Below are 25,618 nucleotides of genomic sequence, written 5' to 3'. Positions count from 1 at the left end.
CCAGTACGCTACGTGCCGATGACGGCGCAGACCCCGGCTTGGAGCCGCCGCTGCCGCCGCTGCGGCGGCCGGCATTGGCCTGCTTCCCACCCCCGCCGCCGCCGCCAGCACCACGACCCGCCGACGCCGGCGACGTGTGTTTGGAGCCGCCACCCCCGCCGCCTCCCCCACTGGGCAGCCGTCGGGAACTTGGGGTCGCGACGGGAGACATGGCACGCAGGGAGTTGGTGGCGCTGCCGGGGCCGCCGCCGCCGCCGGTCCCAAGCTCCGAAACCATATCAACGTCGCCGTAGCCGTCGTCGCCGTCAGCCTCCACCGTGGATGACGTGGTGGCGGCCGCGCGCTGCGCGGCGGCGGCGGCCTCCCTCATCGCTTCCTGCTCCCGCCGCTGCTCTTCGTGAATCTCGTCCACCATTCGCTGCAGGGAGGCCTCCACCGCGTCCCAAGCATCTTTAGAACACAAGATCTGAAGGAACCAGGTTTCGGAGCCCAATGGGTGTGCGCGGGCACGTGCCACGTAACTGGTCGTTGTCGGTTAACTAACTGATGAGGAAAAACAGCAAACTGATGAGGACGTGTACGTGTGTGGGTGTGTGTGTGTGTTACACCTCGGTTGCGTCACCCAGAGTTGAACATGACGCCATTTCGGTCATCTAAGCGGGGTTAGCCTAATAAGCAAGGGATTACCGCTGGGGGGAGGGGAATACCACCCCTCCCATTCCCGGTACATGGAAACCGTTATAATCCTAACGCCCACACACTCCGACACGGACGGCGCAACGACGCACACGCCCCAAAACCCAAACCCAGCCTCCCAGCCCCTCTCTATCCCCCACCCCCCCACCCCCCCCAACCACCCATCAACCAACCAACCACCAACCAACCAACTCGTACCTGCTCCGAAGTCGCCTTGTGCGCTATCCTCGAGGTGCGGTTCATGACCTTGCCGCGGTACGTCATCCTGCCCGTCGCCGCATTCACCTCCACATTGACGCCGCCGACGTGGACGCCCATGCGAGGTCTCGGCCCGCGGGCCGCACCGCGACCGGTGTTGCTATGAGTCGCTGCGTTGGCGTTGGTGAGCGCGAAGCGGTACCAGCGGCGCACCTCCGCTGACCAGGGGTGTGTCGCCAGCGCCTCCCGGGACGCCAGCGCCCACACGAGCGCCGCGGCGGCGTGGCGGAAGGCCGCCAGACAAAGACCTTCAGATGCCTCAACCACGTAGCCGCCGCAGCGGCTGCAGAGCCCCGTGGCGATGGACTGGCGCGGGCAGCGGGGCGGGTGTGTGTGGGTGTGTTCATGTATGTATGTATGTACGTATGTGTGGGTGAGTGTGAGGGAATGTGTGAGGGAATGTGTGAGTTGGGTGTGTGTGTGTGGGTAATGACGTGCAGAAGGATGTCAAACAGGCAGCTACCAGTGTGCCATCCCCCGTGGCTTGAAGGGGGGCGATACGAAGCGTGACAGATATCAATGAACGGGTTCAGAGGTGGCCATGTTATGGATATGGAAACGGTTGAAGGGCCAGCTGCAGAGCGGCGGCAGAGCGGCGGAGAGGAGAGGAGAGGAGAGGAGAGGAGAGGAGAGAGGAAGGCAGTCGGCTTCGGCGCGGCTGTGGGTGTGTGTGTGTGTGTGGGGTGTAAGCACACCGGGGGGGCGGGGGAACGAGGACGGGGGCGGGGGACGGGGGGGGGGGGGGAAAGAGGTGAGGGAATGGTATGATGATCCATAAGACGAGGGGGGTGATAGCGGGTAGGTCTCCCCCTGCGTACCTTGAACTGCTGGAGGGCCTCCACTCCGGGTTGGCCCAACTCCGCCACTGAGGGGGGACAGCGGGGGGAGGGGACCGGGGGGGGGAAAGACGAACCACGTGAACGTGTGAAGCTGCTGCCAAAGAAAGAGTGTACAAGAAGCATGACTGACTAGGGTAGGGTAGGGTAGGGTAGGGGACCGGGGGAAGAGAGATCAAAAAAAAGGGGTTATGGGTATCCGCAACAAGGCGAGGAGGGAATAAGGTGGTGGGATAAGAGAGAGAGAGAGAGAGAAAGAGAGAGAGAGAGAGAGGACTTGAACATGTTGAAGTGATCCCGCGTCCCCTCCCAAGCCGCGACTGATGACATCCCCCATCCACTACCCCTCACCCACGCAGCACTCACCCAGCATGCTTGCCGACGCCACGTGCATGAAGGAGATGGCGCAGGCCCCTGTGGGGGCGTCCTCCGTGCCCAGCTGCGTCAGGGGGATGTTGCGCAGGGGGGCGGCGTAGCCAATCCGCTGCACCAGCTCCCGGTGGACTAGCTGGTAGAGGCAGTAGTGGGCGGAGTCGGTGCCCAGATCCAGATCTGATTCCCCGCTGAATACCGCCTAAGGGGAGGAGGGGGATGGGGAGGGGCGGGGGGCAGGGGGAAAGGGAGGGGAGGGGGAAAGGGAGGGGAAAAGGGGAGGGGAATTTTATGTATTGACGCAATAATTAATTCCATTTACAGAAAGGAGGCAACTGTGCTGACACGCCGCCAATAGCACGAACCTCCCGTTCCTTAGCTCAGAGAGGGGGTAAGGGAAAGCGAAATCATGCAACTATGCAAAGACAGTTAAACAACGCGGACATCGTAAAAAACACTTTTAGGGTTGAAGGGTTATTATTACGGAGCGGAGATTAGAAATGCGTCTTCCCATTTTTTCCATTCCCGCACGCGCCTTCCAACCCCAACAACTTCTGCCCGCGACCGAGATAGTTTAAAACAACCCCATTGCCTCCCCCATACACTTACGTACATACATACATACATACATGCATACATGCAAACACGTCCCGCTCCTGTCGTACCTGTGGCGACCCAGGCAGTTCCAGCATCACTGGGACGAGCGCCTGAAAGGTGGGCTGAGACATGAGGATCATGCCCCCAGCAGCCGCGTCACCAACCGCCTTGGCTACCTTCATTGCCGTACCGCCGTACGCCATGTGGGAGGTTGTGGGGTTGAAGGTGACGTCGGATGCGGTGGTGATGCCCGTGTGTAGTCCCATCCGCACACGGAGGCCTCTGGGGGGCGGTAGGGTCCCGGGGGGGAGGGGGAAGGGGGAGGGGTTGAAGGGGGAGAGGGCGAGAGAGCTGTGAACGAGAGAGAATGAGAAAGGGAAAGAGTGAGAGGGGCCAGGTGGAGAGGCAGATCGTCGAGGGAGGGAAGTGGAAAAACACCCGTACGTTGCGGCTCCGCCAGCAGCCCTAAGATATGCAACCGCGCGCACCCCAAGCCTGAGCCAAGGTTTATCAGCTCCTAACGGGAGGGGGCAGTACACGTGATAAAACACACACACACATGGTTAAAACACACGTATAAGACGCGTCGTGTAGTTATCCCATGATCCCTTTTTCCCTTTCCCTCAACCCCCCCAAAAACACACACACACACAGACTCACACGCGCGCGCACTCCTGTATGTACACACACATATGTATACATACATACACTCGTACATATATATACACATATACACATACACATACATATGCACATGTATGAATATATAAACACGCATGTAAACACGTGTGTATGTATGTATGTATGTATGTATGTATGTATGTATGTATGTATGTATGTATGTATGTATGTATATATGTATGTATGTATGTATGTATGTATGTATGTATGTATGTATGTATGTATGTATGTATGTATGTATGTATGTATGTATGTATGTATGTATGTATGTATGTATGTATGTATATATGTATGTATGTATGTATGTATGTATGTATGTATGTATATATCCTCTCACCTGTACGCGCACCTCGCCGGGGGTGCCGGTCTCATTGCCAGCGGCCACTCCTCCCGGCACCGCTCCTTCCAAGACCGGCACTCCACCACCAGCGCTGAGAGGGGCTGCGAGTGCGCCCCCCCGCCACCAGCCCCGACCCCAGCACTCGCGCGGGAGCCCACCACTGCCGCCCAGGCTCCGCTGGCCTCACCTTGGCTGCCCTGTACGACAGGAAGGGAAGGGAAGGGAAGGGGGGAGGCGGGGGGTAAGGCGAACCACTGGGGAGATGGGGGGAAGGGGGGAGGGGAAAAACACCGTGTCCGGCTGTGATGTACGCACACGTACACCAAAGCATACATGACACACGCACTGAGATATAGTGCATACATACATACATGCCACATACATGCCACTACTACCTGCACTACTACCTGCCACTCCTCTGTGGCGCTGGACCTCCGCTCCGCAGTACGACTACGCGGACCCAGTCCCAAGCCGAGAAAGGAAATACGCCGACTGGCAGGTCCGGAAGAGAGCGGCATCGGCAGCACCAGCGGAGGTGCGCTGGCGGGGCCGCCGCCGCCACCGCCGCCGCCGCGGCCGTTACCGCCGCCGCCGCCAGCCATTGCAAACAGCTGCGAGGCGCTGAGCCGACTAGCGGACCGGGGACCCGAACGCGGCGGCGGCGGCGGCGGCAGCGGCCCGGGCGGATCCGCCAGCCTGGCGGAGGTGGACGCCGATGGCGGCGCCGCGCCCGTTTCCTCGTCTGTGACTGCCGCCAGCGCGGCGCCCAAGTCGATGGTCTGCGGGGCGCCGAAAACACGTGGTCGTGGTGGTGCTGGTGGTGATGGTGGTTATGTAGTGAACATCCCAGGCGCATTCCCTCCATGTCGCTCTCTCTCTCTCTCTCTCTCTCTCTCTCTCTTTGTCGCTACCTTCCTTTCTTTCCACTCGGACATCAACCCGTGCCAACTACTCAGCAGCAAGGGAGCTGTCAGGTCACCGGCCCAAACAGACAAACATACAGCCCACAACAAAGGCCTAGCAACAAAGAGTGCGGGCGGAGGACGCGTCGCACTTTCTCCCCAGGCTTCCCCCCTCCAGACTCACCACCATACGTGCACTCAGGCAGTGACGCCCTCTGCCCACAGCCTCTACCTCCCCCCCTGAGCCCTGATGTGCAGGAAACGGCACAGCGAGAAGAACAGTCCGAGGAGACCCCGGGGGGCCGGCGCCGGAAGACGGTTAGGAAAACGTACCGCAGTTACAGGGAAGTTCTCGTTGGTATTGCATGGTGGTTGCATTTGTACGGACTCGTACGGATTACGGTAGTATAGGGCCAGGGCCAGGTCTCGGCCACGAGACGGCCCCTACCCCCCCCCCGAAAGCGGTGAGTGGGGTTAAGGCACCAAGGACAATACACACACGGGGTATGGTGGCAGAGCGGCGGCGCGCCGCGCCTTTTCCACCAGTACTCTTTCCCACCCCCTACCACCCTGATACTCCCCGCCTAGCCGCCCGCTTTGGCAATCCCACTTACTGGAGCTTCATCGCCGCTTCCAGCGCCGGCGCTGCCGGTGGCGGTGGGCATGAGGACCGCGTGTAGCTTGGATACGGCACCGCTCGCACTGGCCCCGGCCGCGCGAGATCGCAGGCCGTCAGCCAGGATGCCGATCGCCGACAGCTCCGCGCCGCTGTCGGCATCCACGTCACTAGCGACCAAGAAGGCGTTGGCGGCGGCAACCATCAGGCCGCTGGCGGCGCCGGAACCGCCGCCGCCGCCGCCGCCGCCGTGTAGGGACATGTCCAAGGACAAGTTCCCTGTCGCGCTGCGACGCGCCGCTCGGCTAACGCTGCGGTCACGGGTGAGCTGCCGTACGAGTCCGTTAGCACGGGACCAGCCGCGCGCTAGCGTCTGCGATACGGAGCCAACGGTCATGGAGCCTGTACGGCTGGCCGACGGCGACTGCCCGGTGGCGGGTGACATCGCGGCGCCGCCGCCAAACCCGCGGCTGCAGCTGCCGATGCCGCCGCCGCCGCTGCCGATGCCGATAACGGAAAGCTGACCGGCGCTGGCGCTGCCGCCAGCGGCGCTTTCGCCGTCCGCAGCTAGGGTTGCAGCTTGAGGGAGAGGCGCCGAATCCTCAAAAATACCGCCGCTGGACGCGCGTATGTGTCGGCGGTACAGTGTCGGGAAAGGTCGCTGGGAATGGGGGTGCTTGGCGGTGGCATTGGGCTCTTGAATCGGGGCCAAGGACCCGCCGCGAGACCCGCCGCAGCTGCTGTTGTTGTCGCCATCGGGCCCACCAGACCGTACGGCAGAGCTGCTGTACACGCGCACGTCGCGGCCGCGCGCGCGCATGAGGCGAGCCAGCGCAGCGGAGAGGGACGCGCCGCCGCCGCTGCCGCCGCTACCGCCGCTGGCGCCGCCAGCACCTCCGCTGGTCGGTGAGATGACACGCGGCGATGATCCTGCGGCGCGAGATTGCATCAAACTGAAACTGCGCGGGCCGCCGACGGCGACGCCGCAGCTGCTGCTGATGCCCATCGACTCGCTCCCAGCGGCTATCGTACCGCTGGTTGTATCCGGACCGTCGCGACAACTTGCCGTACCAACATTTTCAAGCGAGATCCGTAGGGGGCTGGAGCCAACGGCCGTTGCTTCAACCTCCTCCACGGCTGCTGCAGCTGGGGCTGCCGCCGTCGCGTCAGCCGCAGAGGCGGCGCCGCCAGCGTCAGCCGCAGCGGCGACATCCTCCTCCGCCGTTGCCGCCGACAGCATACCCGGTTCCGCTGGCCTACCGGTCTTCATTACGGCACCACACGTTTCCAGTAATTGAACGTCCTCCAACAATAGCTTAATGCTGTTCGACACGGGCAAGCTGCTGCTGTTCAGTCGTACATGTGTATCGGAATCGGCATCGGTGCCGTACAGCTGGTTGTGCGTCATCACCGGTGACGGCCGCTCCAGGGACGGCGTCCCGTCAGCTCCGCCGGCGGGCCGTCTACACAGCATCTCCCGTAGCCTTTGCCTCGATGAGGCTCCTGACGTGGCGCCGCGATCACCGCCGCCGTCGCTGCTCCCGCCGCCGGAACGACTCATGCCGCCGCCGGCAGCGGGCTCGTCCACGCCGGCAGCGGCATTTGCATTTGCCGCCGTCATGTTGCTAGTCCCGCCGCCACCGGCGGCCCCGTAAGCCTCCGCAGCGGCCGGCAGAGCCAACGGCGGCGGCGGCGACTCAGGCATATCCGCCGCCGCCGTCGCTGTCCCCACCGTTGCCGTACCTCTGCAAATGTTTGGCGGCGCGCTGGATCTTCTGAGGTACGCCTGTTGGATGGTGGTCATTGACGGCCCTCTGCCGTCACCCCGCCCGTCTTCGAGTAGCAGGGCAGACCGGAACTGGGGCACCCGCGGCGCCGGCGGCCTGTGCACCTCCGCGTGTTGCGTGCCGCTGTCGCCGGCGGCCGAAGCCGCCTCCAAAACGTCCATCACCATGGCTGCTGAGGCATTGCTGCTGCCGGCAGCTACGATAGAAGCGAACATAGCCCCCGTCGTAATTTCCGACTCGTACGCCGTAGTGAAAGCTGCCGCCTGGCTGGCGGAAACACCGCCGGCGCTGCCGTCCGTCATCGTACCTGCTGCCGTCGCCGCTGCCTCAGCAGCAGCGGCAAAACGTTTCACGGCACTGCCGCGAAACGTCCCGTCGTACGACGACGGCAGGCGTGGCTGAACCGCGCCGCCGCGGCCGTAACCGACGCCAGCGACGACGTCGCCGTACAGGCCGTGAGTGCGGGACCTACGGTTTCGCTGGTGGCCCCCAGTCGCGGCGGTGGGGGAACTCCGCGCGGCGGTACTCTGCGACGCACCTTGGCTACTGGCAGCTGCCGTAGAATGAGACGGTGCGCCGCCGCCGCTGCTGCTCCCACGGGCTGCTGCTCCCCGGAGCCGGCCGTCTGACGACATCGCCAGCGCCAGCGCCGTGGGCCCGCTGGTGGCGACAAGGCCGCCTTTGGCTGTCCGCAAGGTACCGCTGGGGGATAGCGTCGAGCGGTTGACGGCGCCGCTGCCGCGGCCAAGCCGCAGTAAGCCATTTCGGAACAGGCCGCCGCCCTTGCTGCTACTGCCGGTGCTGACGCCGCCGGCGCCGGTGGTTACGGAGCCAGCGCTCCCCTCCCGACTCGACAGTGGCCCTCCGCCCTCCGCTGTGATGCGTCTCGCGGCGCCCTCGGGGAACCCCGCCTCCGCCGCTGCCGCCGCCGGGTCCTCGATCCGCGGCAGGTGGCTGTACGACCCCGTACACCTAGACCCGATGGGTGACGCTGGCGACGACGGGGGCAACGCTGCAGAGCAGGTTGTTGTATTGGTGGCGGTGGTGGCAGTAGTCACGCCCGGCGCCGCGTTGCCAGCGGCGGCAGCAGCTGACACGGACACCGCCGCCGCCGCCGCACGCGACCGGCTGTGAAAGCTGCCCTGCCGCCAATTAAAGCTGAGCGCCTGGCGCAACAGTGACCGGGCACCGCTAGTAAAGCTGCCGGTGGGGGTCGACGTCGTCAGCGGCAGGGCCCCGGCAGCGCCGGCGCTGTGGCTACTGCCGCTGCGAGCCCCGGCTACTGCCGCTGAGCCAAGCCGCGGCGTCGGCAGGACACCGCCCGCCAGTATCCTCCCGCCAAAGGACTTGGATCGCATCACATCCGGGGGTAGATCTGCACGCCCAGTGTCGACGCTGGCGCCGTCGCCGCCGACGGCTCCAGGTGCGCGCCGGCGGTGCGAAGCGCTGGCGGGCAATCGAGGCATTACCTGTCGGTCGCTAAAGCCCTGCAGTGACTGGGGACGGTAATCCTCCGGACTCTTCACGGCGACGCTGGCGGCGCTGATGCGCAGGAAGCGGCCCATCCGCGACGACGGCCGGCCGCCGCCAGCACCGCCTCCGCCACCTCCGGACGCAGGCACCAGACCCAACATGGTGCTCATACGGGAGGTGAAGGAACGCAGCAGGCCGGAGCCTGTACGGCCGTCCCCGCCGTACGTCAGGTCCTCCGTGTCCACCTCCGAAGCCGACAGCCGCTCCACCTCCGCTGACCTCACCGCTCCGGGCGTTGCGACCCCAGCGGAGTGAGGGCCCGCAGGCACCAGAACCTTGACAGACTTCGCGCGGCCGGTCCAGCTGGCGCGAAGGAAGCCGCCGCCACCGCCGCCGCCATCACCGTAGCCGCTGAAACCTATATCGCTAGAGCGCTGAATGGCGCCGCTGGCGGCGGCGGTGGCAGCAGCGGAGATCATCCTCCCCGCTGAGCTGCGCTGTACGGACATGGAGCCGCCGCCGCCGCCGCCACCGCCGCCAAACTCCGCATGCAGTGAGGAGCTCATGGTGTTGTAGATGGAATGCAGGGAACCCGCGTTCGCCAGCTCCGCTGAACGAGGGACCACCCAGACTGAAGAAATGCACCAGGGAGGGGGTGACGGCGACGGCGTCGGCGGAGGAAGGGAAGGGAGGGAGCGCGTTGGCGGGACGCCGTTACTATGTTACAGCGTCGCGATGCCACAAGCAGCAGCGACGACAGGAACAATGGCGACAGGAAAAGTTGTCTGTCTGTGTGTCTGTTATGGTGCGGTGCGGTGTGGTGTGTGTGTAGGGCGTAACAAGAACGGTGGCAATGGCGACAGAGACGATGAAGATACCCCCAACTCCCCAAAGCTCCCCAAACTTCCGTATCTGAGTACCTTCCTGGCCATCAGGGTGCGCCAGCACCTCCGCCGGCCACATGACGTCCTGAAAGGCCGGTTGGCAGGTCGGGAAGGCGACACAGGGGGTGCAGGTGCAGGTGCAGGTCGAGAAGGAGGGCGGGGGTGGCAACAGACAGGGGTTAGGCAGCGGGCAACACAGCAGGACCGGAAGTCGAGCAAGGGAGAGGGTTTGTCGCGCTGCAGTTAGGGCCCAAGGATGGTTTAGAGTCCGCCAGACCAAAGCGCCGCAACCTCCAATCCCCATCACACACATACCTACATACATACATACATACATACATACATACATACACATACCTACATACATACATACATACACGGCTCATACATACTCAGGTTAGGCACGGACCATTGCCCCCGGGATCGAGACCTATCAGGGTCGAAAATCCTTCCGATGGTCGAAGGTAAAGTGCCCCTAGTCGATGGACGGTGGTGACCTGGGATAAAGTTGACCTGCGAGCTGACCAGGTATGGAGTTGGGCCGTCGTCGACCCGGCAGATTCCGTTGGATGCCGGTGGTGGGTGCTGAACCTGAGCGATCCACTGAGAAGTTGACTAGGGTGGCTGGATGAGGGTGCCCCAAAATACCGGGGAAGGCAGGGTTTCACAGCATAGCGGCCACGGGTGAAGATACACCCCCCCCTGTCCCACATATCATACACGGCTATCCGTCCCTCCTTCCCAGCGTCCATCCATCAAGCCGCCCAACCCCCAGCCATGTACCCACCATTAACTGGAACTGGGCGCTCAGGGCGAACTTGGCGGCGTCTGCCGGGTAATGGAAGGCCAGGATGAAGGAGTCACCCTGGGCAGACCGGGAATCAACAAACGGAGATCAACATGACCTCCGTGAAGATAGATTCGGCGGAAAAAGGAATGAGGTCTGGACGATGAGCGCGCGCACGGCAGGCGGCGCTTTACCCCGCCCAGCTCCCCACCCCCCGCCCAGCTCCCTCCCCCCCTCCCCCGCGGGGTCCGCCACCGCCACCGCCGCTGCCACCCGCCTCCCAACGCACCTCCGTCGCACTCTCGTACCCATTGAAACGCTGCAGCAATGCGCGAAGACATGCGTGGTGTAACTTGAGCGCCTGGTCCATGACCTTGTGGAGCAGACAAACAGACAGATAGACAGACAGGAAGATCGTGAGGTGTGTATCGGCAGGCAGGCAGGCAGGCAGGCAGGCACAGAGCAGACAAAAAACCGACAAACAAGCATGCGAACATACATACATACAGGTAATAAGGACCGCAAAGCGAAAATCTGACATAGAAAGCTACGACAGATAGGTACGTTGCCGAAACGCACAGGACGGGACGAGCTAAGCCGACCGACACACGGCTTTGAGTCGTTAGGCACGCGGTAGTCAAGACCTCCAAAAGTCCTCCCACTTAATTTACCCAGTTGTCACTTCCGGCCCCGTCCCTATCCGCCATATCCGCCCCCGTCCCTCACCCCGCCCCCGTCCCTCACCCCCCGCGCCCACCTCCTCCGGAAGCGACTCCCACAACCCGGTCGAGTTGGCAATGTCCGTTATCAGCAGCGTCGTCATAGGGCCCACTCCGGGTGCGCGCTGTGCGCCGCGCTCCTGGATGTGCCGCCGCTGCAGCCGCCGGTACTTGTACAGCACCACCGCCAGCGCCACCAGCAGCACACCAGCCACCGCCAGCACCGCCCACAGCGCGCTCTGTACGACAAACAGGCGGCGAAGAGCACCACCAGGACAAAAAACGGTATGGGTCCGATATGGGTCCATCGCGTCATGCGACACTGTTGCCGTACATCCCCGTACGACAAAACACACGTGTGTGTTTCCCCCCGACCTCGGGTGGACGGGACGGGAGGGGGACCAGTTGTGCATGGATGGGGTGGGCGGGACGCCAGGATGCGGTGGTGTGGTGGCCTCGCGCGCACGGATTGCGTACTGGATTACCGGGTTTAAAAACACACTCATGCGGAGTGCAGGAGTCGCAATCCCGTGTGTCGCAACCGGAGCAACAGGACACGCATACATACACACGTGGGTACACGCGGGTACAATCGGGTACACGGATGCATTTCCCATCGCGGGTACAGGCGCTTGTCGTACCGCATCGAGTTTATCCCGACGTGACATTTCTTTACCCCAACATCATCTTAGGTAAGCAAAACCCAGATCAGATCAGATCAGATCAGGTCAGACCAGCGCTTCCCGACCTCTGCGTCTCAAGGGTTGCACCCGGCCCTTGTTGGCCCTGGCCACCTTCGCCCTGGCCGACCCAACCCAGTTTGACCACCTGGGCCCGGAGCCCTGGCAACACACTGCCCACCTCCTACTGCGCTGGCGGCGGCCCCAACCGCCCCCCTCCGTACACCCGGGGAAGTGCTTCCGTACTGCTAAAAGTACCATCCGTACACCCTCCTTACCCCCAGCCCCCTGTACCTTAAAGCCCGATGCCCCAGGCTCGCCAGAGGGACCCTGCACACCGGCCTTGGGTGACGGCAGCGGCGGAAGTGGCAGCGGCGGAAGTGACAGCAGCGGCTGCACCGCCGCCGGCGCCGGCGAGGGGGGTAGGTCGTCCGCTGGGGACTGCACCGCTAACGCTTTCCTGCGTTCCAAACATGCCGCCACAGCCGCAGCCGCCGCCGCAACGGCCGAGCTGTCGGTGCTGCCGAGACAGGCCTTATCGATCTGGGTCGGGGACGCGCTGGCTCCGTGTACGACCAGCAGTAGCTGGAGTAGCAGCAGTAGCAGCAGCAGCATAGGCGAGGTGGCTTGCTGCCCCGGGGCCCTATGCCTCCCTTTCAGAGGCGCGAGCACTAGCAGAGACCCCGCCGACATGCCCGGCAGCAGCACGGCTGTAGCGCGCACGGGACAAGTCAGGCCTGGCAGCCAGCAGCGCGGTGCTACCCGACGATGCCTCCGAAGCAATAGCACGCCGCCGGCGGTGGCACCGCCGTGGTGCTTTTGGGGCTTATGCTGCTGGTGGCGGTGGTGAGGAGCCCTGTGACCCAGATGCGGCCATGTATGTGCGTCCTCGTCCTTTGCCAGGTTGAGATGCCGACTTGCGCTAGGCAGCCGTTGAGAGCCTCCAAGGCCTGCGTTGGAGGTGCGATCGTGGCAGGTGCCACTGGCGCCGCCATCGAAACTGCTTGCGTCGCTGCTGATTTCGCGTGAATTGGATTTCTGCGACGCTAGGGGCCGGATTTCCACTGCCAGGTCCACATCGAGGAGGGGTAGCTGGTGGCTGGTCAAATGTGGACTGCTTGATACGGATGATGGGGCAGTGTGTACTGCAAAGCTGCTGGTATTGCTGTGGAGGTTTAACCGGCCTTCAAAGTGTGTCGGACGGCGGGATAGGGCCGGTAAACTGGCCCAAGGGAGAGTGGGCTTGGGGGTTGTCGTCAACTGATGACTCCGAAGTTGGTTGCTGCCAATGCGTACGCCCCCAAAGAAGCTACGATTCTTAATAGCAGTATGCCAAAGAGCAGCGTAAAACTTAACTTCCGTGCTCACGACGTCCTGAGCTCCACCACCGGCGCTGATTCCCAGCGCCACGAGGAAGAGAATGAGAGCAACGTTCGATGTGATGAGCTTCCATAACCTCCAAAGCTCAGGAATGATTGTCATACTTTGATTCCACAGACCGCCCCGTAACCACTGTGCGGCATTCACAACTCCCTGCCCGGCTCCCGGGCAGCACCATCCGTCACAAATGCTGTTGTCTGATTACAATTCATCCTGGCAGACTTGCGGTTATTAGGTGGTCCACAGCAGAGGTCCACCTCCGCAAGTGGGTATAACAGGCAGCCAACCAACGAAAAATGTTTCATTTTCCTAATGCCATGAAGTAATTAAAATATGTAAGTGACGAGGGAACTGGGCGGTGCGCAGTATATTCATGCATGGAGGTCTGCGTTACCCGTCACTTTTGTCTGTTTCTTCTAAATTTCGATTTCCAACTAATCTACATGAAGGACAAAGGCAAGTGTACGCACCCAGTAAAGTATGAGCAGTTTTCCGACCAACCGAAACAACACACAAGGTTTGACATTGGGCAGCCCCATCCCCGGTTGCCGAGGGTCATTGGCTTGGCTCTGAAGGCCATCTTAGTCAGTAGCCTTCCACAAATGTTCGTAAAGTAATAATGTTTTTGGCTTTCCACCCTTCATCCAACTCTGTGGTGCAATTGAGTTATAACGAGTTACATATGAAAATCGCCACAAAAGGGCGTTTCTGTCAACCGACAATGAGCTTCCTATGAAAAAGCTGTTTGAGGCTCAATCAATACAAATGACGAAACTTCTTGGGCATGGCTTCCAGGAAAAGATTTGGTATCCTGCTGATTTTACAGAGTAGCTTTATTACGATGACTGGCGCTCCCACAAGATGCAAAACTATGCCCTGCTCCATCTGAGGGTGGTGAAACTGTGCGTAAGGCCACCATCCATGAGCATTCATCATCGGACTGGAGCGCCGATTCACGATTGATTTTCTAGGAATAAGTGAGATCCAAACCACGGATTATGGGCTGATCCAGTGGAGACGAGGGTACATATTGATTCAAGACATTTCAAAGTGACTAACGCCGAAATGGCCGTACGATGTAAATTCAATCCATCAGCCCTCAGCTGGCTAGCGTAGAGGTTCATCATGGCCGGAATATATAATGTTCAGAGACCATCAGGCCTCGATCGCACATTTGGGAGCCGCACTAGGCCATCCATGAGTCCTGTAGGCGTTCGCTGCGCGCAACTCCAATCCGTGTTTGACGTTGCCCTAAACGTAGAATCTCTCACGGGCTCGGGTGCAACTGCGCTGCGCCGTCTATACGCCTTCACAGCCGGGACTGCCAGGTGCCGAGTGGGTCCGGAGCTAAGCCAAAAGTACGGCGTGGAATCAGATAACGCGCAATTGGTGGTGTCAATCACAAATAAGGCTACTCTTGAGCAAGCCTGGTACGTGCACGTGGGCCGACCTAACCCTCGGGGATCACAGGCCCTCTGGAGATTAAGAGGCCGGGTGGGGACGTCTTTTTGGTGGCGGTGTGGAAACCAGGAGCAGCCAGGAGGGGGGGAAATGACGTGGCCAGGTGAGCCACGTAAGCTGGAAAGGCACACAAAAGATACGGATTACATTGGAGTTTGTGATGTACATTGAATCTTGGGAAGAATGCTGATTCAACTTGTTTCATCTCTCTCTCTCTCTCTCTCTCTCTCTCTCTCTCTTTCTTTCCCCCTTTCTCTTTCTGTGTGTGAGAGAGCGAAGAGATGGAGAGTTAGTTAGGTTAGTTTTCCCACCATGGGTGCCACTCATCGGTCATGACTCAAGGTTGAGGGGGCGTCTCTTGTCTTGTACGGCACGGCACGGCAAATCGTCCGGGGCGTCAGCTGTTGCAGCTTGTGGTGCAGTTTCACTTGCTGGTGGCTGCGAGCGCGGGCAGTGATCGCTGCCACCACGTCCAGCCGCGAGGGTCCTCCTGCCACAACCGCCCCCCAACGCCTCGGACTGCCCCGAGGGAACAACATCGCCATCATCGCCATGAAGAAACACCTGCCCTGTCCCACGGGGTGCACTTTCAAAGATACAGACAGACAGACAGACACATAGGCAGACACACAGATAGACAGACAGACACAACATGACGGGTGTGTCTTGTACCGCGCACAACAACCGGCTGCAGCTCAATACGCATATGGGTTGCTTGCTACACATGCTCATGCTCATGCACATCCACATGCTCATGCTCACAGGTACAACGAGGTCCGCACTCGCAAGCCCCAGACGTTCAAGTCGGATGCTGCGGCGCTGGTCGACCCCACGGACGGCGGCCGCACGTGCGACTTCTGCAAGTGGAGGACCCTCACGGCCGAGGTGGGGGGGGCCCCCGGGGGGGGGCGGGGAATACCATATATGCAGTGCAAAAGTCAAAGAGGGACATCTGCCTGGGGGCCGTGGGGGCGATGTGGCTTTTTGTAACACACTGGAAAACGGGGTGTGTGTGTGTGTGTGTGTGTAGGCGGACAGGGCAGGGCAGGGCAGGACAGGGTGTTCATGTCTTTGTCTAGACTGACTCTTTGCTCCACTGGGGTCGTTAAGCCCTTTGCCCGTAACGCGAGGGGGGTTTCGCTTTCCTGGGAGGTATCCCGAGAGCTACAATATGCACGTCACAAGTCCCGAGGAAAGCCCCCGGGGGCGCGGGGGCCCCTACGGGAAATCTGTAATCGCCCTCGTCTTCCCCTCTCTCTTCTGCTTTTCACCGCAACTCTTTGGCCCCCGGGCAGGACGCCTGGGGCCGCATAGAGCGGGCTCATGCCGTGACCGCCTCCAACCTCTTCAAGTACGGCGAGCCTGCCCACGGGCTGGTCCTATTTAAGCACCACGACCCGTTGAGCTTCTCGCGGGAGCAGTTGGCGGACTTCCTGGCTGTGTCCGCGGACTGGTTCGCTGTGGCAGCTGCAGCGCATCCTGATGCGCGCCACCCGTTCTTCATCTGGAACTGCGGGTCACGCGCGGGCGCCAGTCAGTTCCACGGGCATGGGCAACTGATGCTGACGACGGCGCCCGTACCGGCCCAGGTGAGAAGATGGATACGAGTCGTACGACTACCCTCAGACTAGCGAGGGTAGAGAGGGTTAGTGGTAAGGGTGTTAGCGGGACACTAATGTGATGGGCCCCCCTTTGTCGTCCGGCGTCTTCATTCACGACCACACGACCTGCATTGGCAATAATAAAGGATAAATTGCAAATCTGTATGTAAGTATGTATGTATGTCCTCCCTGATGGTCCTGGCTGCCGTGACCTTCCCCCAACGCAGGCCCGTCTGTTGCAGCAGGCCGAGCTCCACTCAGTGGCACATCCGGGCACGTCCCTCTACCGTGATTTGGTGCAGGCGCATGCGGCGGTGGGGCTGGCAAGGGTGGTGGGTCGAGGAGCAGACAGGTGGGAGGCGCTGCGAGGTACCGAGGTCTTGTGTATCGCGGTGGACTGTGTTTTCGCTTGGGAGCGCAGAACTGCGGCCTCAATTTCTTATATATTCTAAATGGCCGTCCGTCGTCATTACTGTCGTCCATGTGTACCCCATATGCCACCTCGGAAGCGGCTGGCTGACGGTTTGTTGCCCCTTGTTGCGGAGGGTGCTGTCTGTCCAGCTGTTACCATCAATCGGCTTATCGTTTAACTCCTCAACTAATCAGCCTGATCACCTGGCTTCATTCTCCCGATCTGCTTCCGTTGCGATTGGCATCGCTGTGCATCCTCGCTTCCTTATGGGTGCTCTATGCTGTGGGTTGATGTCTTTACGTCGTGCATGTATGTATGTATGTATGCAGCATGTATTGTATGTCATGGTATTGTGTTGTGTGCTGCTCTTCGTGGTGGTGGTGGTGGTGGTGATGTGCCATTGCGTTGCTCTGCGTCTGATCTCCGATATGCGGATGACTGTGATGCTCTCCCCACCAGGTGCTGGCTGGTAGCTCACCTGGCGCCCCAGAAGGACATGGAGGTGCTGCTGCTGGGGGGGGCCCTCACCAGCCCGGCCTTCGTGGCGGCACTGCACGCGGCGCTGAGGGCGATGGTGGACGGTCTGGGCGTGCAGACTTTCAATTGCGGTGTCCTCAACGTCCCGCTGGTACAGCAACAGCTACAGCGACAACAGCAGTGCCATGAAGAGGCGGTGGTGGCGGGGGTGGCTGTGGATGGCCCGGCGGGAAATGGGGAGGCGGAAGCGGGGACGATGGCCAAGGCGGCGGCGGCGGCAGCAGCTTTGGGCGGGGCTGGCGACAGTGAGGATTTGTGGGGTCTGCCGCCTGCGAGTGAGGAGTGGCGACCGATGATGGCGAGGGTGGTGAGCCGGGGCAAGGTGATGTCTCCCGCGAGCGACTTTGGCTGCCTAGAGGTTATTGGGCACGCGTCCATTGGTCACACGGATCCGTTCCTGCTGATTCGTATGATTGACGAACAGCTGGCAGCGGTGGAGAGGTGTGAAGGTCGGCAATGAGCGAGACCAACCTTGTGCGTGCCTTGTCCCTTAAGTACGGAATGGACGGAAATCAGCGGATTTTGAGAGGGAAGAGAATGGAAGTGAGCTACAGGTAGGCGTCATTTGGGCAGTTGGGAGTTATCGGTGTTAGGAAGCATAGGGCCGAGAGCAGAAGCCCGCCTTCGGGGTGCTAGGATACCTGTTGGGGGTTTAGGTCATGAAGCGTAATTAGGAAGACAAGAATGTCTATTGTATGGTGGCTGTACAACGCAGCTTTTGTGGGGAGCATGGGCCTCTGCGCTACAGTAGCAGTCACTTCCCGGTGGTATCACCTACAGCGTGCATGATGCGGATGCTCTACTGCATGGACAGCGCGCTTGCGCGTGTACTACGAAGGATTTCGTTTCTTATCCGGAAAGACTCAGCTGTGCGGATTATCGCGAGGTGAGCTGTGCTAGAGGGCAGATGGACGCGGACAGATGATCGCTGTCCAGGAGGGACATGAGGTGTATTTCCTTGTCAGTCAGGTGCAGTGCGGCTGAAGCCATCAGGTAATGATGTACAAGGTAGTCAGGTAGCTAAGCACGATGCCAGTGAGGTAGTGGATAGATGATGTAGTGCAGTGCATTACAGCAGGAACTTGATTGCACACCCAGAAACCCGGCATGGCTTCATAATCCGACAGTGTTGCAGTGAGTGGACCCATAGGGCTTCCCAGTGCAGACCGGATGTGATCCGTGTCTCAGTCCATGACTATCAAACATGCAGCAGACAGTACATGCGTGAAAATGGCGTGCGGAAAAGGGTGCTCGTGGCGGCACATACACTTAAAAAACCATAGTCGTGTCGTGTGTCTGAATCGCTGTCATGCTGCAGTATACAGGTACTCCCGTACAGTGCAGAAAAATTACATCAGCACAGGCAGGCAGATCAGCCCAAATTCTGCAGGGCCGCAGCTCCCATCCTTGTCCTCAAGCAAAAGCATATGGTACACAGTCATCGTGTGCGTACATATGGCCCTACGTGCCCCTAGATGCTGGCTGCAGCTCCCAGCACTGGTAGATAAAAGAGCCTGACCGAAAGCACGAGCACAGCCGAGCATGCAGAGTGGCTATCTTCGCCGCTTGGGCTGCGAGGTGCTTGCCGCGCCGCTGGCCGCTGCGACGTTACAGTTTTCCTGCTCCAGGGTCATGGACTGCGCGATTGCGCTGAGATGCTGCAGATCCGCCTCCACAAGACGCCGCACCTCGGCGCGATACGCCTGCGGCACGGCCGCCAAGCCGTTGAGATCGTCCACCGTGAAGCTCTTCCCATCTGCCGTGGCGTGGGATGTGCACGCAATCAGTAGTACATAAGTACAAGGGGGAAGAGGAACTCCGAATAAATGCATTGGCCCAACGGCAGGCTGCGGATGGAAAGGAATTCGGCGTTTCATCGCGCCGTCATACCACAATGCCCTGCGTTTGAAGTCAAAGCTAAAGGATTGTACGGGCCGTGCACATGGTCCCGGAGCTTTCCTATACGCCATGGCCGTGTTTACACAGCGACAGAACCTATGGAAAAGTGTCACCAATACACAACCTGTTACCCATTCTAGCGCGCAAACCGGTTGACCTGAAAGCGCTATCATCCAGGACTTGTGGCTTCCAAACGCGAAGTTTTGACCTCACCTTGCGTAGTCACAGTGACTACACGTGCAGACTGCTTGCCACGGCCGCGTGTAGGAGCCACCCGGCGGACCTTACACGCCGGCAGAGTCACCATTGACTGTGGCGCGGCGCCGCTGGTCCCCCCCTCTGGCGCTACATCTGGTAAGTAACAGGGGGCAACAACCCCAGTGGCTGCATTCGCTCCAACGGCCACCTGGCCGATGTGGATCGGGGAGCCTGGAGCAGGGGACGCGATCACGTGCAACGCTATCAGCTGGATGGTGTTTCAAACCAGGAGGACAGGTATGGCTAAGAGGACCATCCCCAAAGTCATTCGTAGCGAGAAGGGAGGAACCGGTTGCGGGGCCAACCCTCCCCGGTGGCATAAAAAGGATACGACTAATGCCAATGCAGGGTGTAGCTGAAGCATGTGCGGAAGTTTCGTCTGGGGAAGTTTCACTGCCTACAAATGGCATTTCACAATGAACATTCCAACCAATGCGCAAGTCTTACCGTTGGCCGAATAGAACACTTCGTTGGCCATGGGCAGTCGGGGGGCCTGGTTTACCGCTGCCAAGGGAGGCCGCGGCGGTGGAGGTGGCATCCGTGCCACTTCCGGCGCCAGTTTTGAGGGACTGAGAGCGGGAGCCTTGGCGCCCCCTGTGCTGCAGGATGGCCGCTGCATCTCTTGCCCAGTTTTTGTCTTCTCCGGCTCCTCCTGCACATGTTGCTGCTCCTGCTGCGTATGTGGGTTGCTTGCAACCAGTTGCTGATCCTGATGCTGAGGCTGTGCCTGATGTGACTTAGGCTGCCGCTGCTGTTTCCCCACGTGCACTGAAGAGCTGGGGCCGGCCATGTCCATGGGTTGCGGGGCCCCCGCCGCCGTCATCGCTGCAACGCTCGACGCTACAACGCGAGCTGCATCCACGCTGTCAGGATCGTCGGGACTTCCAACCAGAGCCTGCAGACGTGGCAAAAGGTTGTGCAGGACGCTCGATGCTCCCTCCGCGGGCGTAAGCGAAAGAAAGTCCACGACCGATGTGTTCCGGACCTGTCAACACGCGAGGGGAAAGCTGTTGTTGATACCATCACACCTGGTTCGGGGCCACAATACCGGCAATGCCGCACCTGCTTGGATAATCGGCTTATTATTGTGGCTTCAACGTCAGCTCGAAGAGCTTGCACCCGCTGCCGAGCAGCCGCGATAAGGGACTCTGCCTTCGACTCCACTGTTACATAATATACACACGCTCTTACTAGGGCTCCAATCGCAACATTCCATTAATCCCAACATACCTTGTTTCTTGCATTCCCTCACAACGGCGTGGACCTGAGCTATTTCGCTCATTTGGCTGTCTTGCATGATTGCGTCCCCATTTTTCGTAGCGATTGGTTTGCTGCTCTTTGCCTCAGCGTCTTCCGCAATGGCCGAAAGCACCGGTTGCACCTTACGCTTCCGTGGAGGCATTCTCCACCGTCAAGCGGTTCAGATTTACAATCTCGTGAATAGTCCAATTATCTAATCCTCACTTGGAGCTGCCTTATGCGGTGCTTCTCCCAGATATTAGCCAAAAGTTAAGCTAGGTACAGGGTCCCTAGAACATGGTCGGCATTAGCGTATTTGCATGCAAGTATCTCTGCCGTGGAAATGTGTGAAAGGAATGCTTGTTGCTGTGCAAAGGTTGACAAGTACGGTAAAAATTCAAAAGTCGTTCCACGCATTTCACGGGCAAGACATAACTTCTAGACGTGCAGTACATAGGACTCCATGGCTCCGGAAGAATGCAGTTTTCGAACGTTTCTACTTTTTCGACTTGAGGCGAAGAGGCCGAAGGCACCCCAAAACTAGTACCCATGCATACGACTTAGGGAATATCCTGTATCTGTTTGCCACCTTTTCCTAGCTATCGCGATAGGTCGGTGGTTGTTCTGCGGGAGCTGTGGGGGCCCCCCACATGCAATGCTGCGATACCAGACTGGTATCGCTGGTATCATACCAGCGATTGCACGACAGGAGACGGTCTGCTCACCCATGACTGCGCTCTCCAAGGATATCAGCGCGCACAGCTTGATATACGTAGTGCACGTTTTACGAGGGCCGCTACCCGCTGGGAATCTGTCGGCAAACAATCGACTTTGCATTGTGTCTACATACCGACCAGTCCTGATTCGATCGTCTACCATCAAGCCATGTAAGCGTCGTCCTTGCTGGCTCACATGCATGGCCCCCCCAGCTGCCCCCACACCCCCTAGGTTCGAGACCATCGCTCAGGTCCCGTGTCTCCTTCATAACCCTCTCGGGTCCATAATGCTCTAGATCCACATTTCTACCTGATGTTGGCCTGGTGACTTCATCCCCTGGAAAAATAGGTGACTTCACTCGCTGACGGGATGTAGCCAACGCGTTGTGGCTAGTGGCAAGGAAAGGCCAGTCATGCGGCAAAAAGGCGACATCGTGAGGGCTTTTCGAACACGTCCTTCTGTCCTCCACCGGCGTCGAGAACCAGGTGCTCCACGAGGTGCTTGTCGTCTGTATTTTATCGGGCATTGTATACAGTAGGCGAGATATTCGGGAAAATAGGTGAAAGGTATATAGGCCAGTTAGGTCTATAATACGTGTAGGTCTACACGTATTATACGAGACTTAAAGGCCCAGACCTAAATAGGGACATAAGTACATGTTGGCCTAATAAAGGACCCTGTATATATATAGAACACCTGACCTTGTTTAGGCTATGCGGTATACCTGCCAGGTATACAGATGGGTCTACACGTGATGTTGTAAACAACAGTGCCTATACAGGTGCGTGTGTACATGAGTGCCTATTACAAGACCGCTATAGGCATCACATAATATGTGATGCTGTTTACATGTGTCATTTGTGTGCAGTAATATATGGGATTTTGACGCTTGCATAGAGGCTCAGGGGATTACAATTTGCACATATTCCACATTCGTTACTATCACACATCACACATGCAATGTTGTCACACATTCCACATACATCACACGTTAATTTTCTGCCTTTGTCAGTCTAGATGACAGCAATCCTGACATAAATCCACATTCTTTCTGGGTACCTCGAAACAAGGAATCTCAGCTCTCAGCCCACAAACCCTCACTCTGCTTTACTAAATGAATAATCCACATGTTATCTGGCCTATTAATGCTGCAACTCCAAAACACAACCAAAACGCTTAACAGAATAAATACTCCGGCACTATCAGCACAACACAAACTGTCATTTCCTACTCCCATGAGCCCTGATTGATCAATCCTCCTCCACCCGGTCGTTATTATCCAGGACGTCTTTGCTATAACATATAACATGTCACAACCATAATGTCACAACCCGACGTCCATATGACCCCTATTAGCCCTACACCGAAATTAGCGCGACCAGTAACTAGAGTACTGTTCGATTTAACTGAACGAAAAGATCGTAATGTGCGTCGCAAAATAATTGGAGTCAAGCGACGCTCAGCCACGGTCAACGTCTTTACACCTAGCAGGAAAACTCCAGGACCTAAGCAGCTAGAGGAGCACATTGCTCAGAGCTGCAGGCCATTCCTGGATGGATGCATAGCAACAATCAAAGCGGAATTTCAGAGCCTATTGGCAGGGCATGTTGACAGATGCCAGCAGACTAGCGATGACATGAAGCATCGCATTAACGACCTGAGAAGCCTAGTCGAAGAGCAGGCAGAGGTTGTTAAAAGCCTTCAGGAGCGGAATGCTGTGTTGCGACAGGAGCTTGATGCCACGGTGGGTGAGCGCAGGCTCACGACGCAACGCTTAAAGGAGTTAAATGGGCGCATTGAAGCCCTCGAGACCGAGCGAAGCACGGCACGAAGTGAGCCAATTATTACGCGAAGCCAATCGGCGGACGCAAAGGCCCTTGATAGGCGGATGGAGGCCCTGGAAAAGCGACTCGCCGAGCACGCCGCAAGCGGGCCAAGGGAACAAGCGGTGCACTGCAGAGGAATGACTGAGAACGTGGACAGCGTTACTGCCCGTGTTGCCACGCTCGAGGAGCGTTTCAATGACTGGGAGCGCACGCGCACAGCCCCGGCAGATGGTGCACGATGTACTGAAGCCACGGGGGGGCGTCACATGGGCCCCAAAGCAGCGCCGCCTGCAAAGCAAGACCAACAATACCGGGAAGAACTCCATAAGGAGCAGCAAGAACGGCCGAAGCAGCAGCAGCCAAAACAGCAACCGAGACCTAACAGAGCCGTCGCTGATACCACCACCTCCAAAGCCCCAAAGGTGACGGCGATCACTACCAGACCACATGAGGTGGCCGCAAGCTGCAGAGGGTTTGGCAAGACAGCAGGTGCCCCTGCTCCCAGGCCCCCCAAAGCACTGGCTGAGTCTTCCAGCAGCACCGATGGACATATAGACCGGGGTGCACTGGTCATCGACGGACTACCAGCTACTTGGACGCAGGAGGAAGTGATCCAGAAACTGCAACTGCGCTTGCAGCAGCTTACGAACATGAAGGTCGCGTTCTTAGATTGCACCGTCGAAGCACACCCGAACGTCGCTGCGCGCAGCAGCAAGCGGACAACCCAGCGGGTTCGAATCACGACAACCCCAGCGGCATATTATGCCCTGTACTCATTACGGAAGCAGCTGGGCCTTAATGCGGAGGAAGGAGCGGATGAGTCGTTCCCGGCTGTGAGAGTGTCACTGGCGCTCACAGCACTTGGCGAATCGTACAAGAAAGGGTACCAGGACGTATTTCGACACCTAGTCGATAGTAAGAGGGCCCCTTCATGGCGGGGTACTCACCTCATGGCGCTTACTGAGCCAGACAGCGGTGTCTGGGCGAAAATAGACATCCGCAAAATGGCTGCAGAGCTGAGGCAGGCAGCTAAGTAGGGAGCACGCCGGGGGGGTAATAGCATCCGTTTCCTTATTTGGAATATCCACGCCTTCTCGGCAGGCAAGTTTGACCAAATTAAGGCTATTCGTGGATTGCTCAATCACGATGTTATCATCCTTACAGAGACGAAGGCGCCCGTTAATCGCACTCGTGCCAAGGAGCAACTAGTATTGCAGGGTTATAGCCACCTTGCATGTACTAGAGCACCGCGCACAGGCTCTCGAAGGTCAGGCGGTGTATCTGTGTTTGTGCGTGATGAGCTGGCCCCCTGCGTGAGAGAAGTGGGATTAACGAATACACCCGTTGGGGTGGAGATCGTCTGGTTGCGATTCCATAGCGTTCTCCCTGGAGGGCGGGCGCTCCTACTGGGGGCTGGTTACTGCTCGCCCCAGGGGTCCAGCGTTTATAGCAGCACGGATGGTAGTGGCCTGGCGTATAGCGAGGTCCCCGACGCTGTTTTTGGAAGCATTACTGGCGAGCTAGATAGACTGCGGTGCATGGGTGATGAGGTGCTTATCACAGGTGATTTTAATGCCCGTACAGCAGCTATTCTAGACTTGCCCGGAGTAAATGGAATAGGGGCACACTCCCTCGTCGGTGTTCCCCGTAAAAATAGAGATAGTGGGCTGAATTGTTTTGGCCGCCGATTGGCACAAATGTGTCTTGACACAGGGCTAGCCATTGTCAATGGGCGGGCACCTGGTGATGTGCCCGGGGGCTTCACTTACTCCAACTCTACTGAGGGTCACAGTTCTATTGATCTGTGCCTTGCATCTTACGGGCTCTTCGAGCAGATTAACACTCTCAAAGTCCTTAGATCTTACTTATGGGGAGAGTCTAATGTGCTGAGTGATCATCACCCGCTTATCCTTCGCCTGCATGCCGTTTTGAGGCCAGGGGCTGCACGGGGTCGGAAGCCTCACCTAGCACGTGAACGGATCCCTATTTTTGATATATCACGCAAGGGCCGCTTCACTGAGCTTTTTCGTGAACCTGATGGCATTATTACAGAGACCATCAACTCTCTCAAGGAAAAGCTTGTAGAAGGGGCACCCTGTGACGAAAGCATGAATGACCTGCGCACCCTTATCAATAAGTGTGCTAGAGAGACGTTCGGCGATGCACGGGGGATGGAAAAGTCTGTGAAGCGTGACTGGTGGAACGAGGACTGTGCAGCTGCGTGGAATGATATGATGAGTTTCCGTAAGGAGGTCAGGGACCCCGTCTCAGGCAAGCTGCCCGATCTACATAGGACTACCTGGAAGGCCAAGCACCGTGCCTTTAAAAAGGCTAGGAAGGCCGCTATTCAGGAGTTTGAAATGGAAGATATGCGGAGGAGGATTAAGGACGCCCGGTTCAACCCACGCGGATTGTGGACATGGCTGCGTGGGGGAAAACCACCTCCTTGCGGGATCTCAGATATTAATGCTTTTACCGAGCATTTTTCCAAGGTGCTTAATGGTACGGGAGAGACGAGGCAATGCCGCAATGAGGGTATTCAGTTTAGATGGCTGGACGAGGACCAGGTGACGCACAGACGGGAATTAGCTGCTTGGCTTAACGAGGATTTACGGAGGATGAAATGCTAGTGGCCTTAAGGCTATGCGCAACAATAAGTC

General features: G+C 58.7%; 4 protein-coding genes across 4 annotated transcripts in view; 2 read left to right on the top strand and 2 right to left on the bottom strand.

Moving 5' to 3' along the window:
* VOLCADRAFT_118195 (uncharacterized protein) overlaps positions 1-12,243 on the bottom strand; it is a gene marked incomplete at both ends in the record, with an annotated part of 16,081 nt that extends 3,838 nt beyond the window's left edge. Inside the window, 16 exons of the mRNA XM_002952872.1 lie at positions 8-466; positions 895-981; positions 1,108-1,260; positions 1,773-1,819; positions 2,157-2,229; positions 2,281-2,364; positions 2,828-3,041; positions 3,778-3,977; positions 4,188-4,559; positions 4,867-4,929; positions 5,297-9,189; positions 9,479-9,527; positions 10,230-10,307; positions 10,519-10,602; positions 10,987-11,187; positions 11,923-12,243. Of these exons, the coding sequence (XP_002952918.1) occupies positions 8-466; positions 895-981; positions 1,108-1,260; positions 1,773-1,819; positions 2,157-2,229; positions 2,281-2,364; positions 2,828-3,041; positions 3,778-3,977; positions 4,188-4,559; positions 4,867-4,929; positions 5,297-9,189; positions 9,479-9,527; positions 10,230-10,307; positions 10,519-10,602; positions 10,987-11,187; positions 11,923-12,243 (6,378 nt within the window). The remainder of the gene's footprint in view (positions 1-7; positions 467-894; positions 982-1,107; positions 1,261-1,772; positions 1,820-2,156; positions 2,230-2,280; positions 2,365-2,827; positions 3,042-3,777; positions 3,978-4,187; positions 4,560-4,866; positions 4,930-5,296; positions 9,190-9,478; positions 9,528-10,229; positions 10,308-10,518; positions 10,603-10,986; positions 11,188-11,922) is intronic.
* Positions 12,244-14,205: 1,962 nt separating this feature from the next.
* Positions 14,206-17,479, top strand: VOLCADRAFT_93650 (uncharacterized protein; the record flags this gene model as incomplete). Its single annotated transcript, XM_002952962.1, has 5 exons — positions 14,206-14,438; positions 15,234-15,354; positions 15,765-16,058; positions 16,298-16,422; positions 16,942-17,479. 5 exons carry the CDS (start codon positions 14,206-14,208, stop codon positions 17,477-17,479), a joined length of 1,311 nt encoding a protein of 436 aa, XP_002953008.1.
* Positions 17,480-18,355: 876 nt separating this feature from the next.
* On the bottom strand, positions 18,356-20,578 carry VOLCADRAFT_121112 (uncharacterized protein; the record flags this gene model as incomplete). The annotated part of the gene is made up of 4 exons (XM_002952871.1): positions 18,356-18,775; positions 19,132-19,347; positions 19,624-20,071; positions 20,429-20,578. The coding sequence occupies 4 exons, from the start codon at positions 20,576-20,578 to the stop codon at positions 18,573-18,575; spliced, it is 1,017 nt and encodes a 338-aa protein (XP_002952917.1). The 3' UTR covers positions 18,356-18,572.
* A 1,875-nt stretch (positions 20,579-22,453) lies between these two features.
* Positions 22,454-23,995, top strand: VOLCADRAFT_93648 (uncharacterized protein; the record flags this gene model as incomplete). Its single annotated transcript, XM_002952961.1, has 1 exon — positions 22,454-23,995. One exon carries the CDS (start codon positions 22,454-22,456, stop codon positions 23,993-23,995), a length of 1,542 nt encoding a protein of 513 aa, XP_002953007.1.
* Positions 23,996-25,618: the final 1,623 nt, after the last annotated feature.

The sequence above is a fragment of the Volvox carteri genome (assembly GCF_000143455.1).
Source record: "Volvox carteri f. nagariensis unplaced genomic scaffold VOLCAscaffold_33, whole genome shotgun sequence".
Taxonomy (NCBI): domain Eukaryota; kingdom Viridiplantae; phylum Chlorophyta; class Chlorophyceae; order Chlamydomonadales; family Volvocaceae; genus Volvox; species Volvox carteri.
This window is presented reverse-complemented; position numbering and strand designations above follow the sequence as displayed.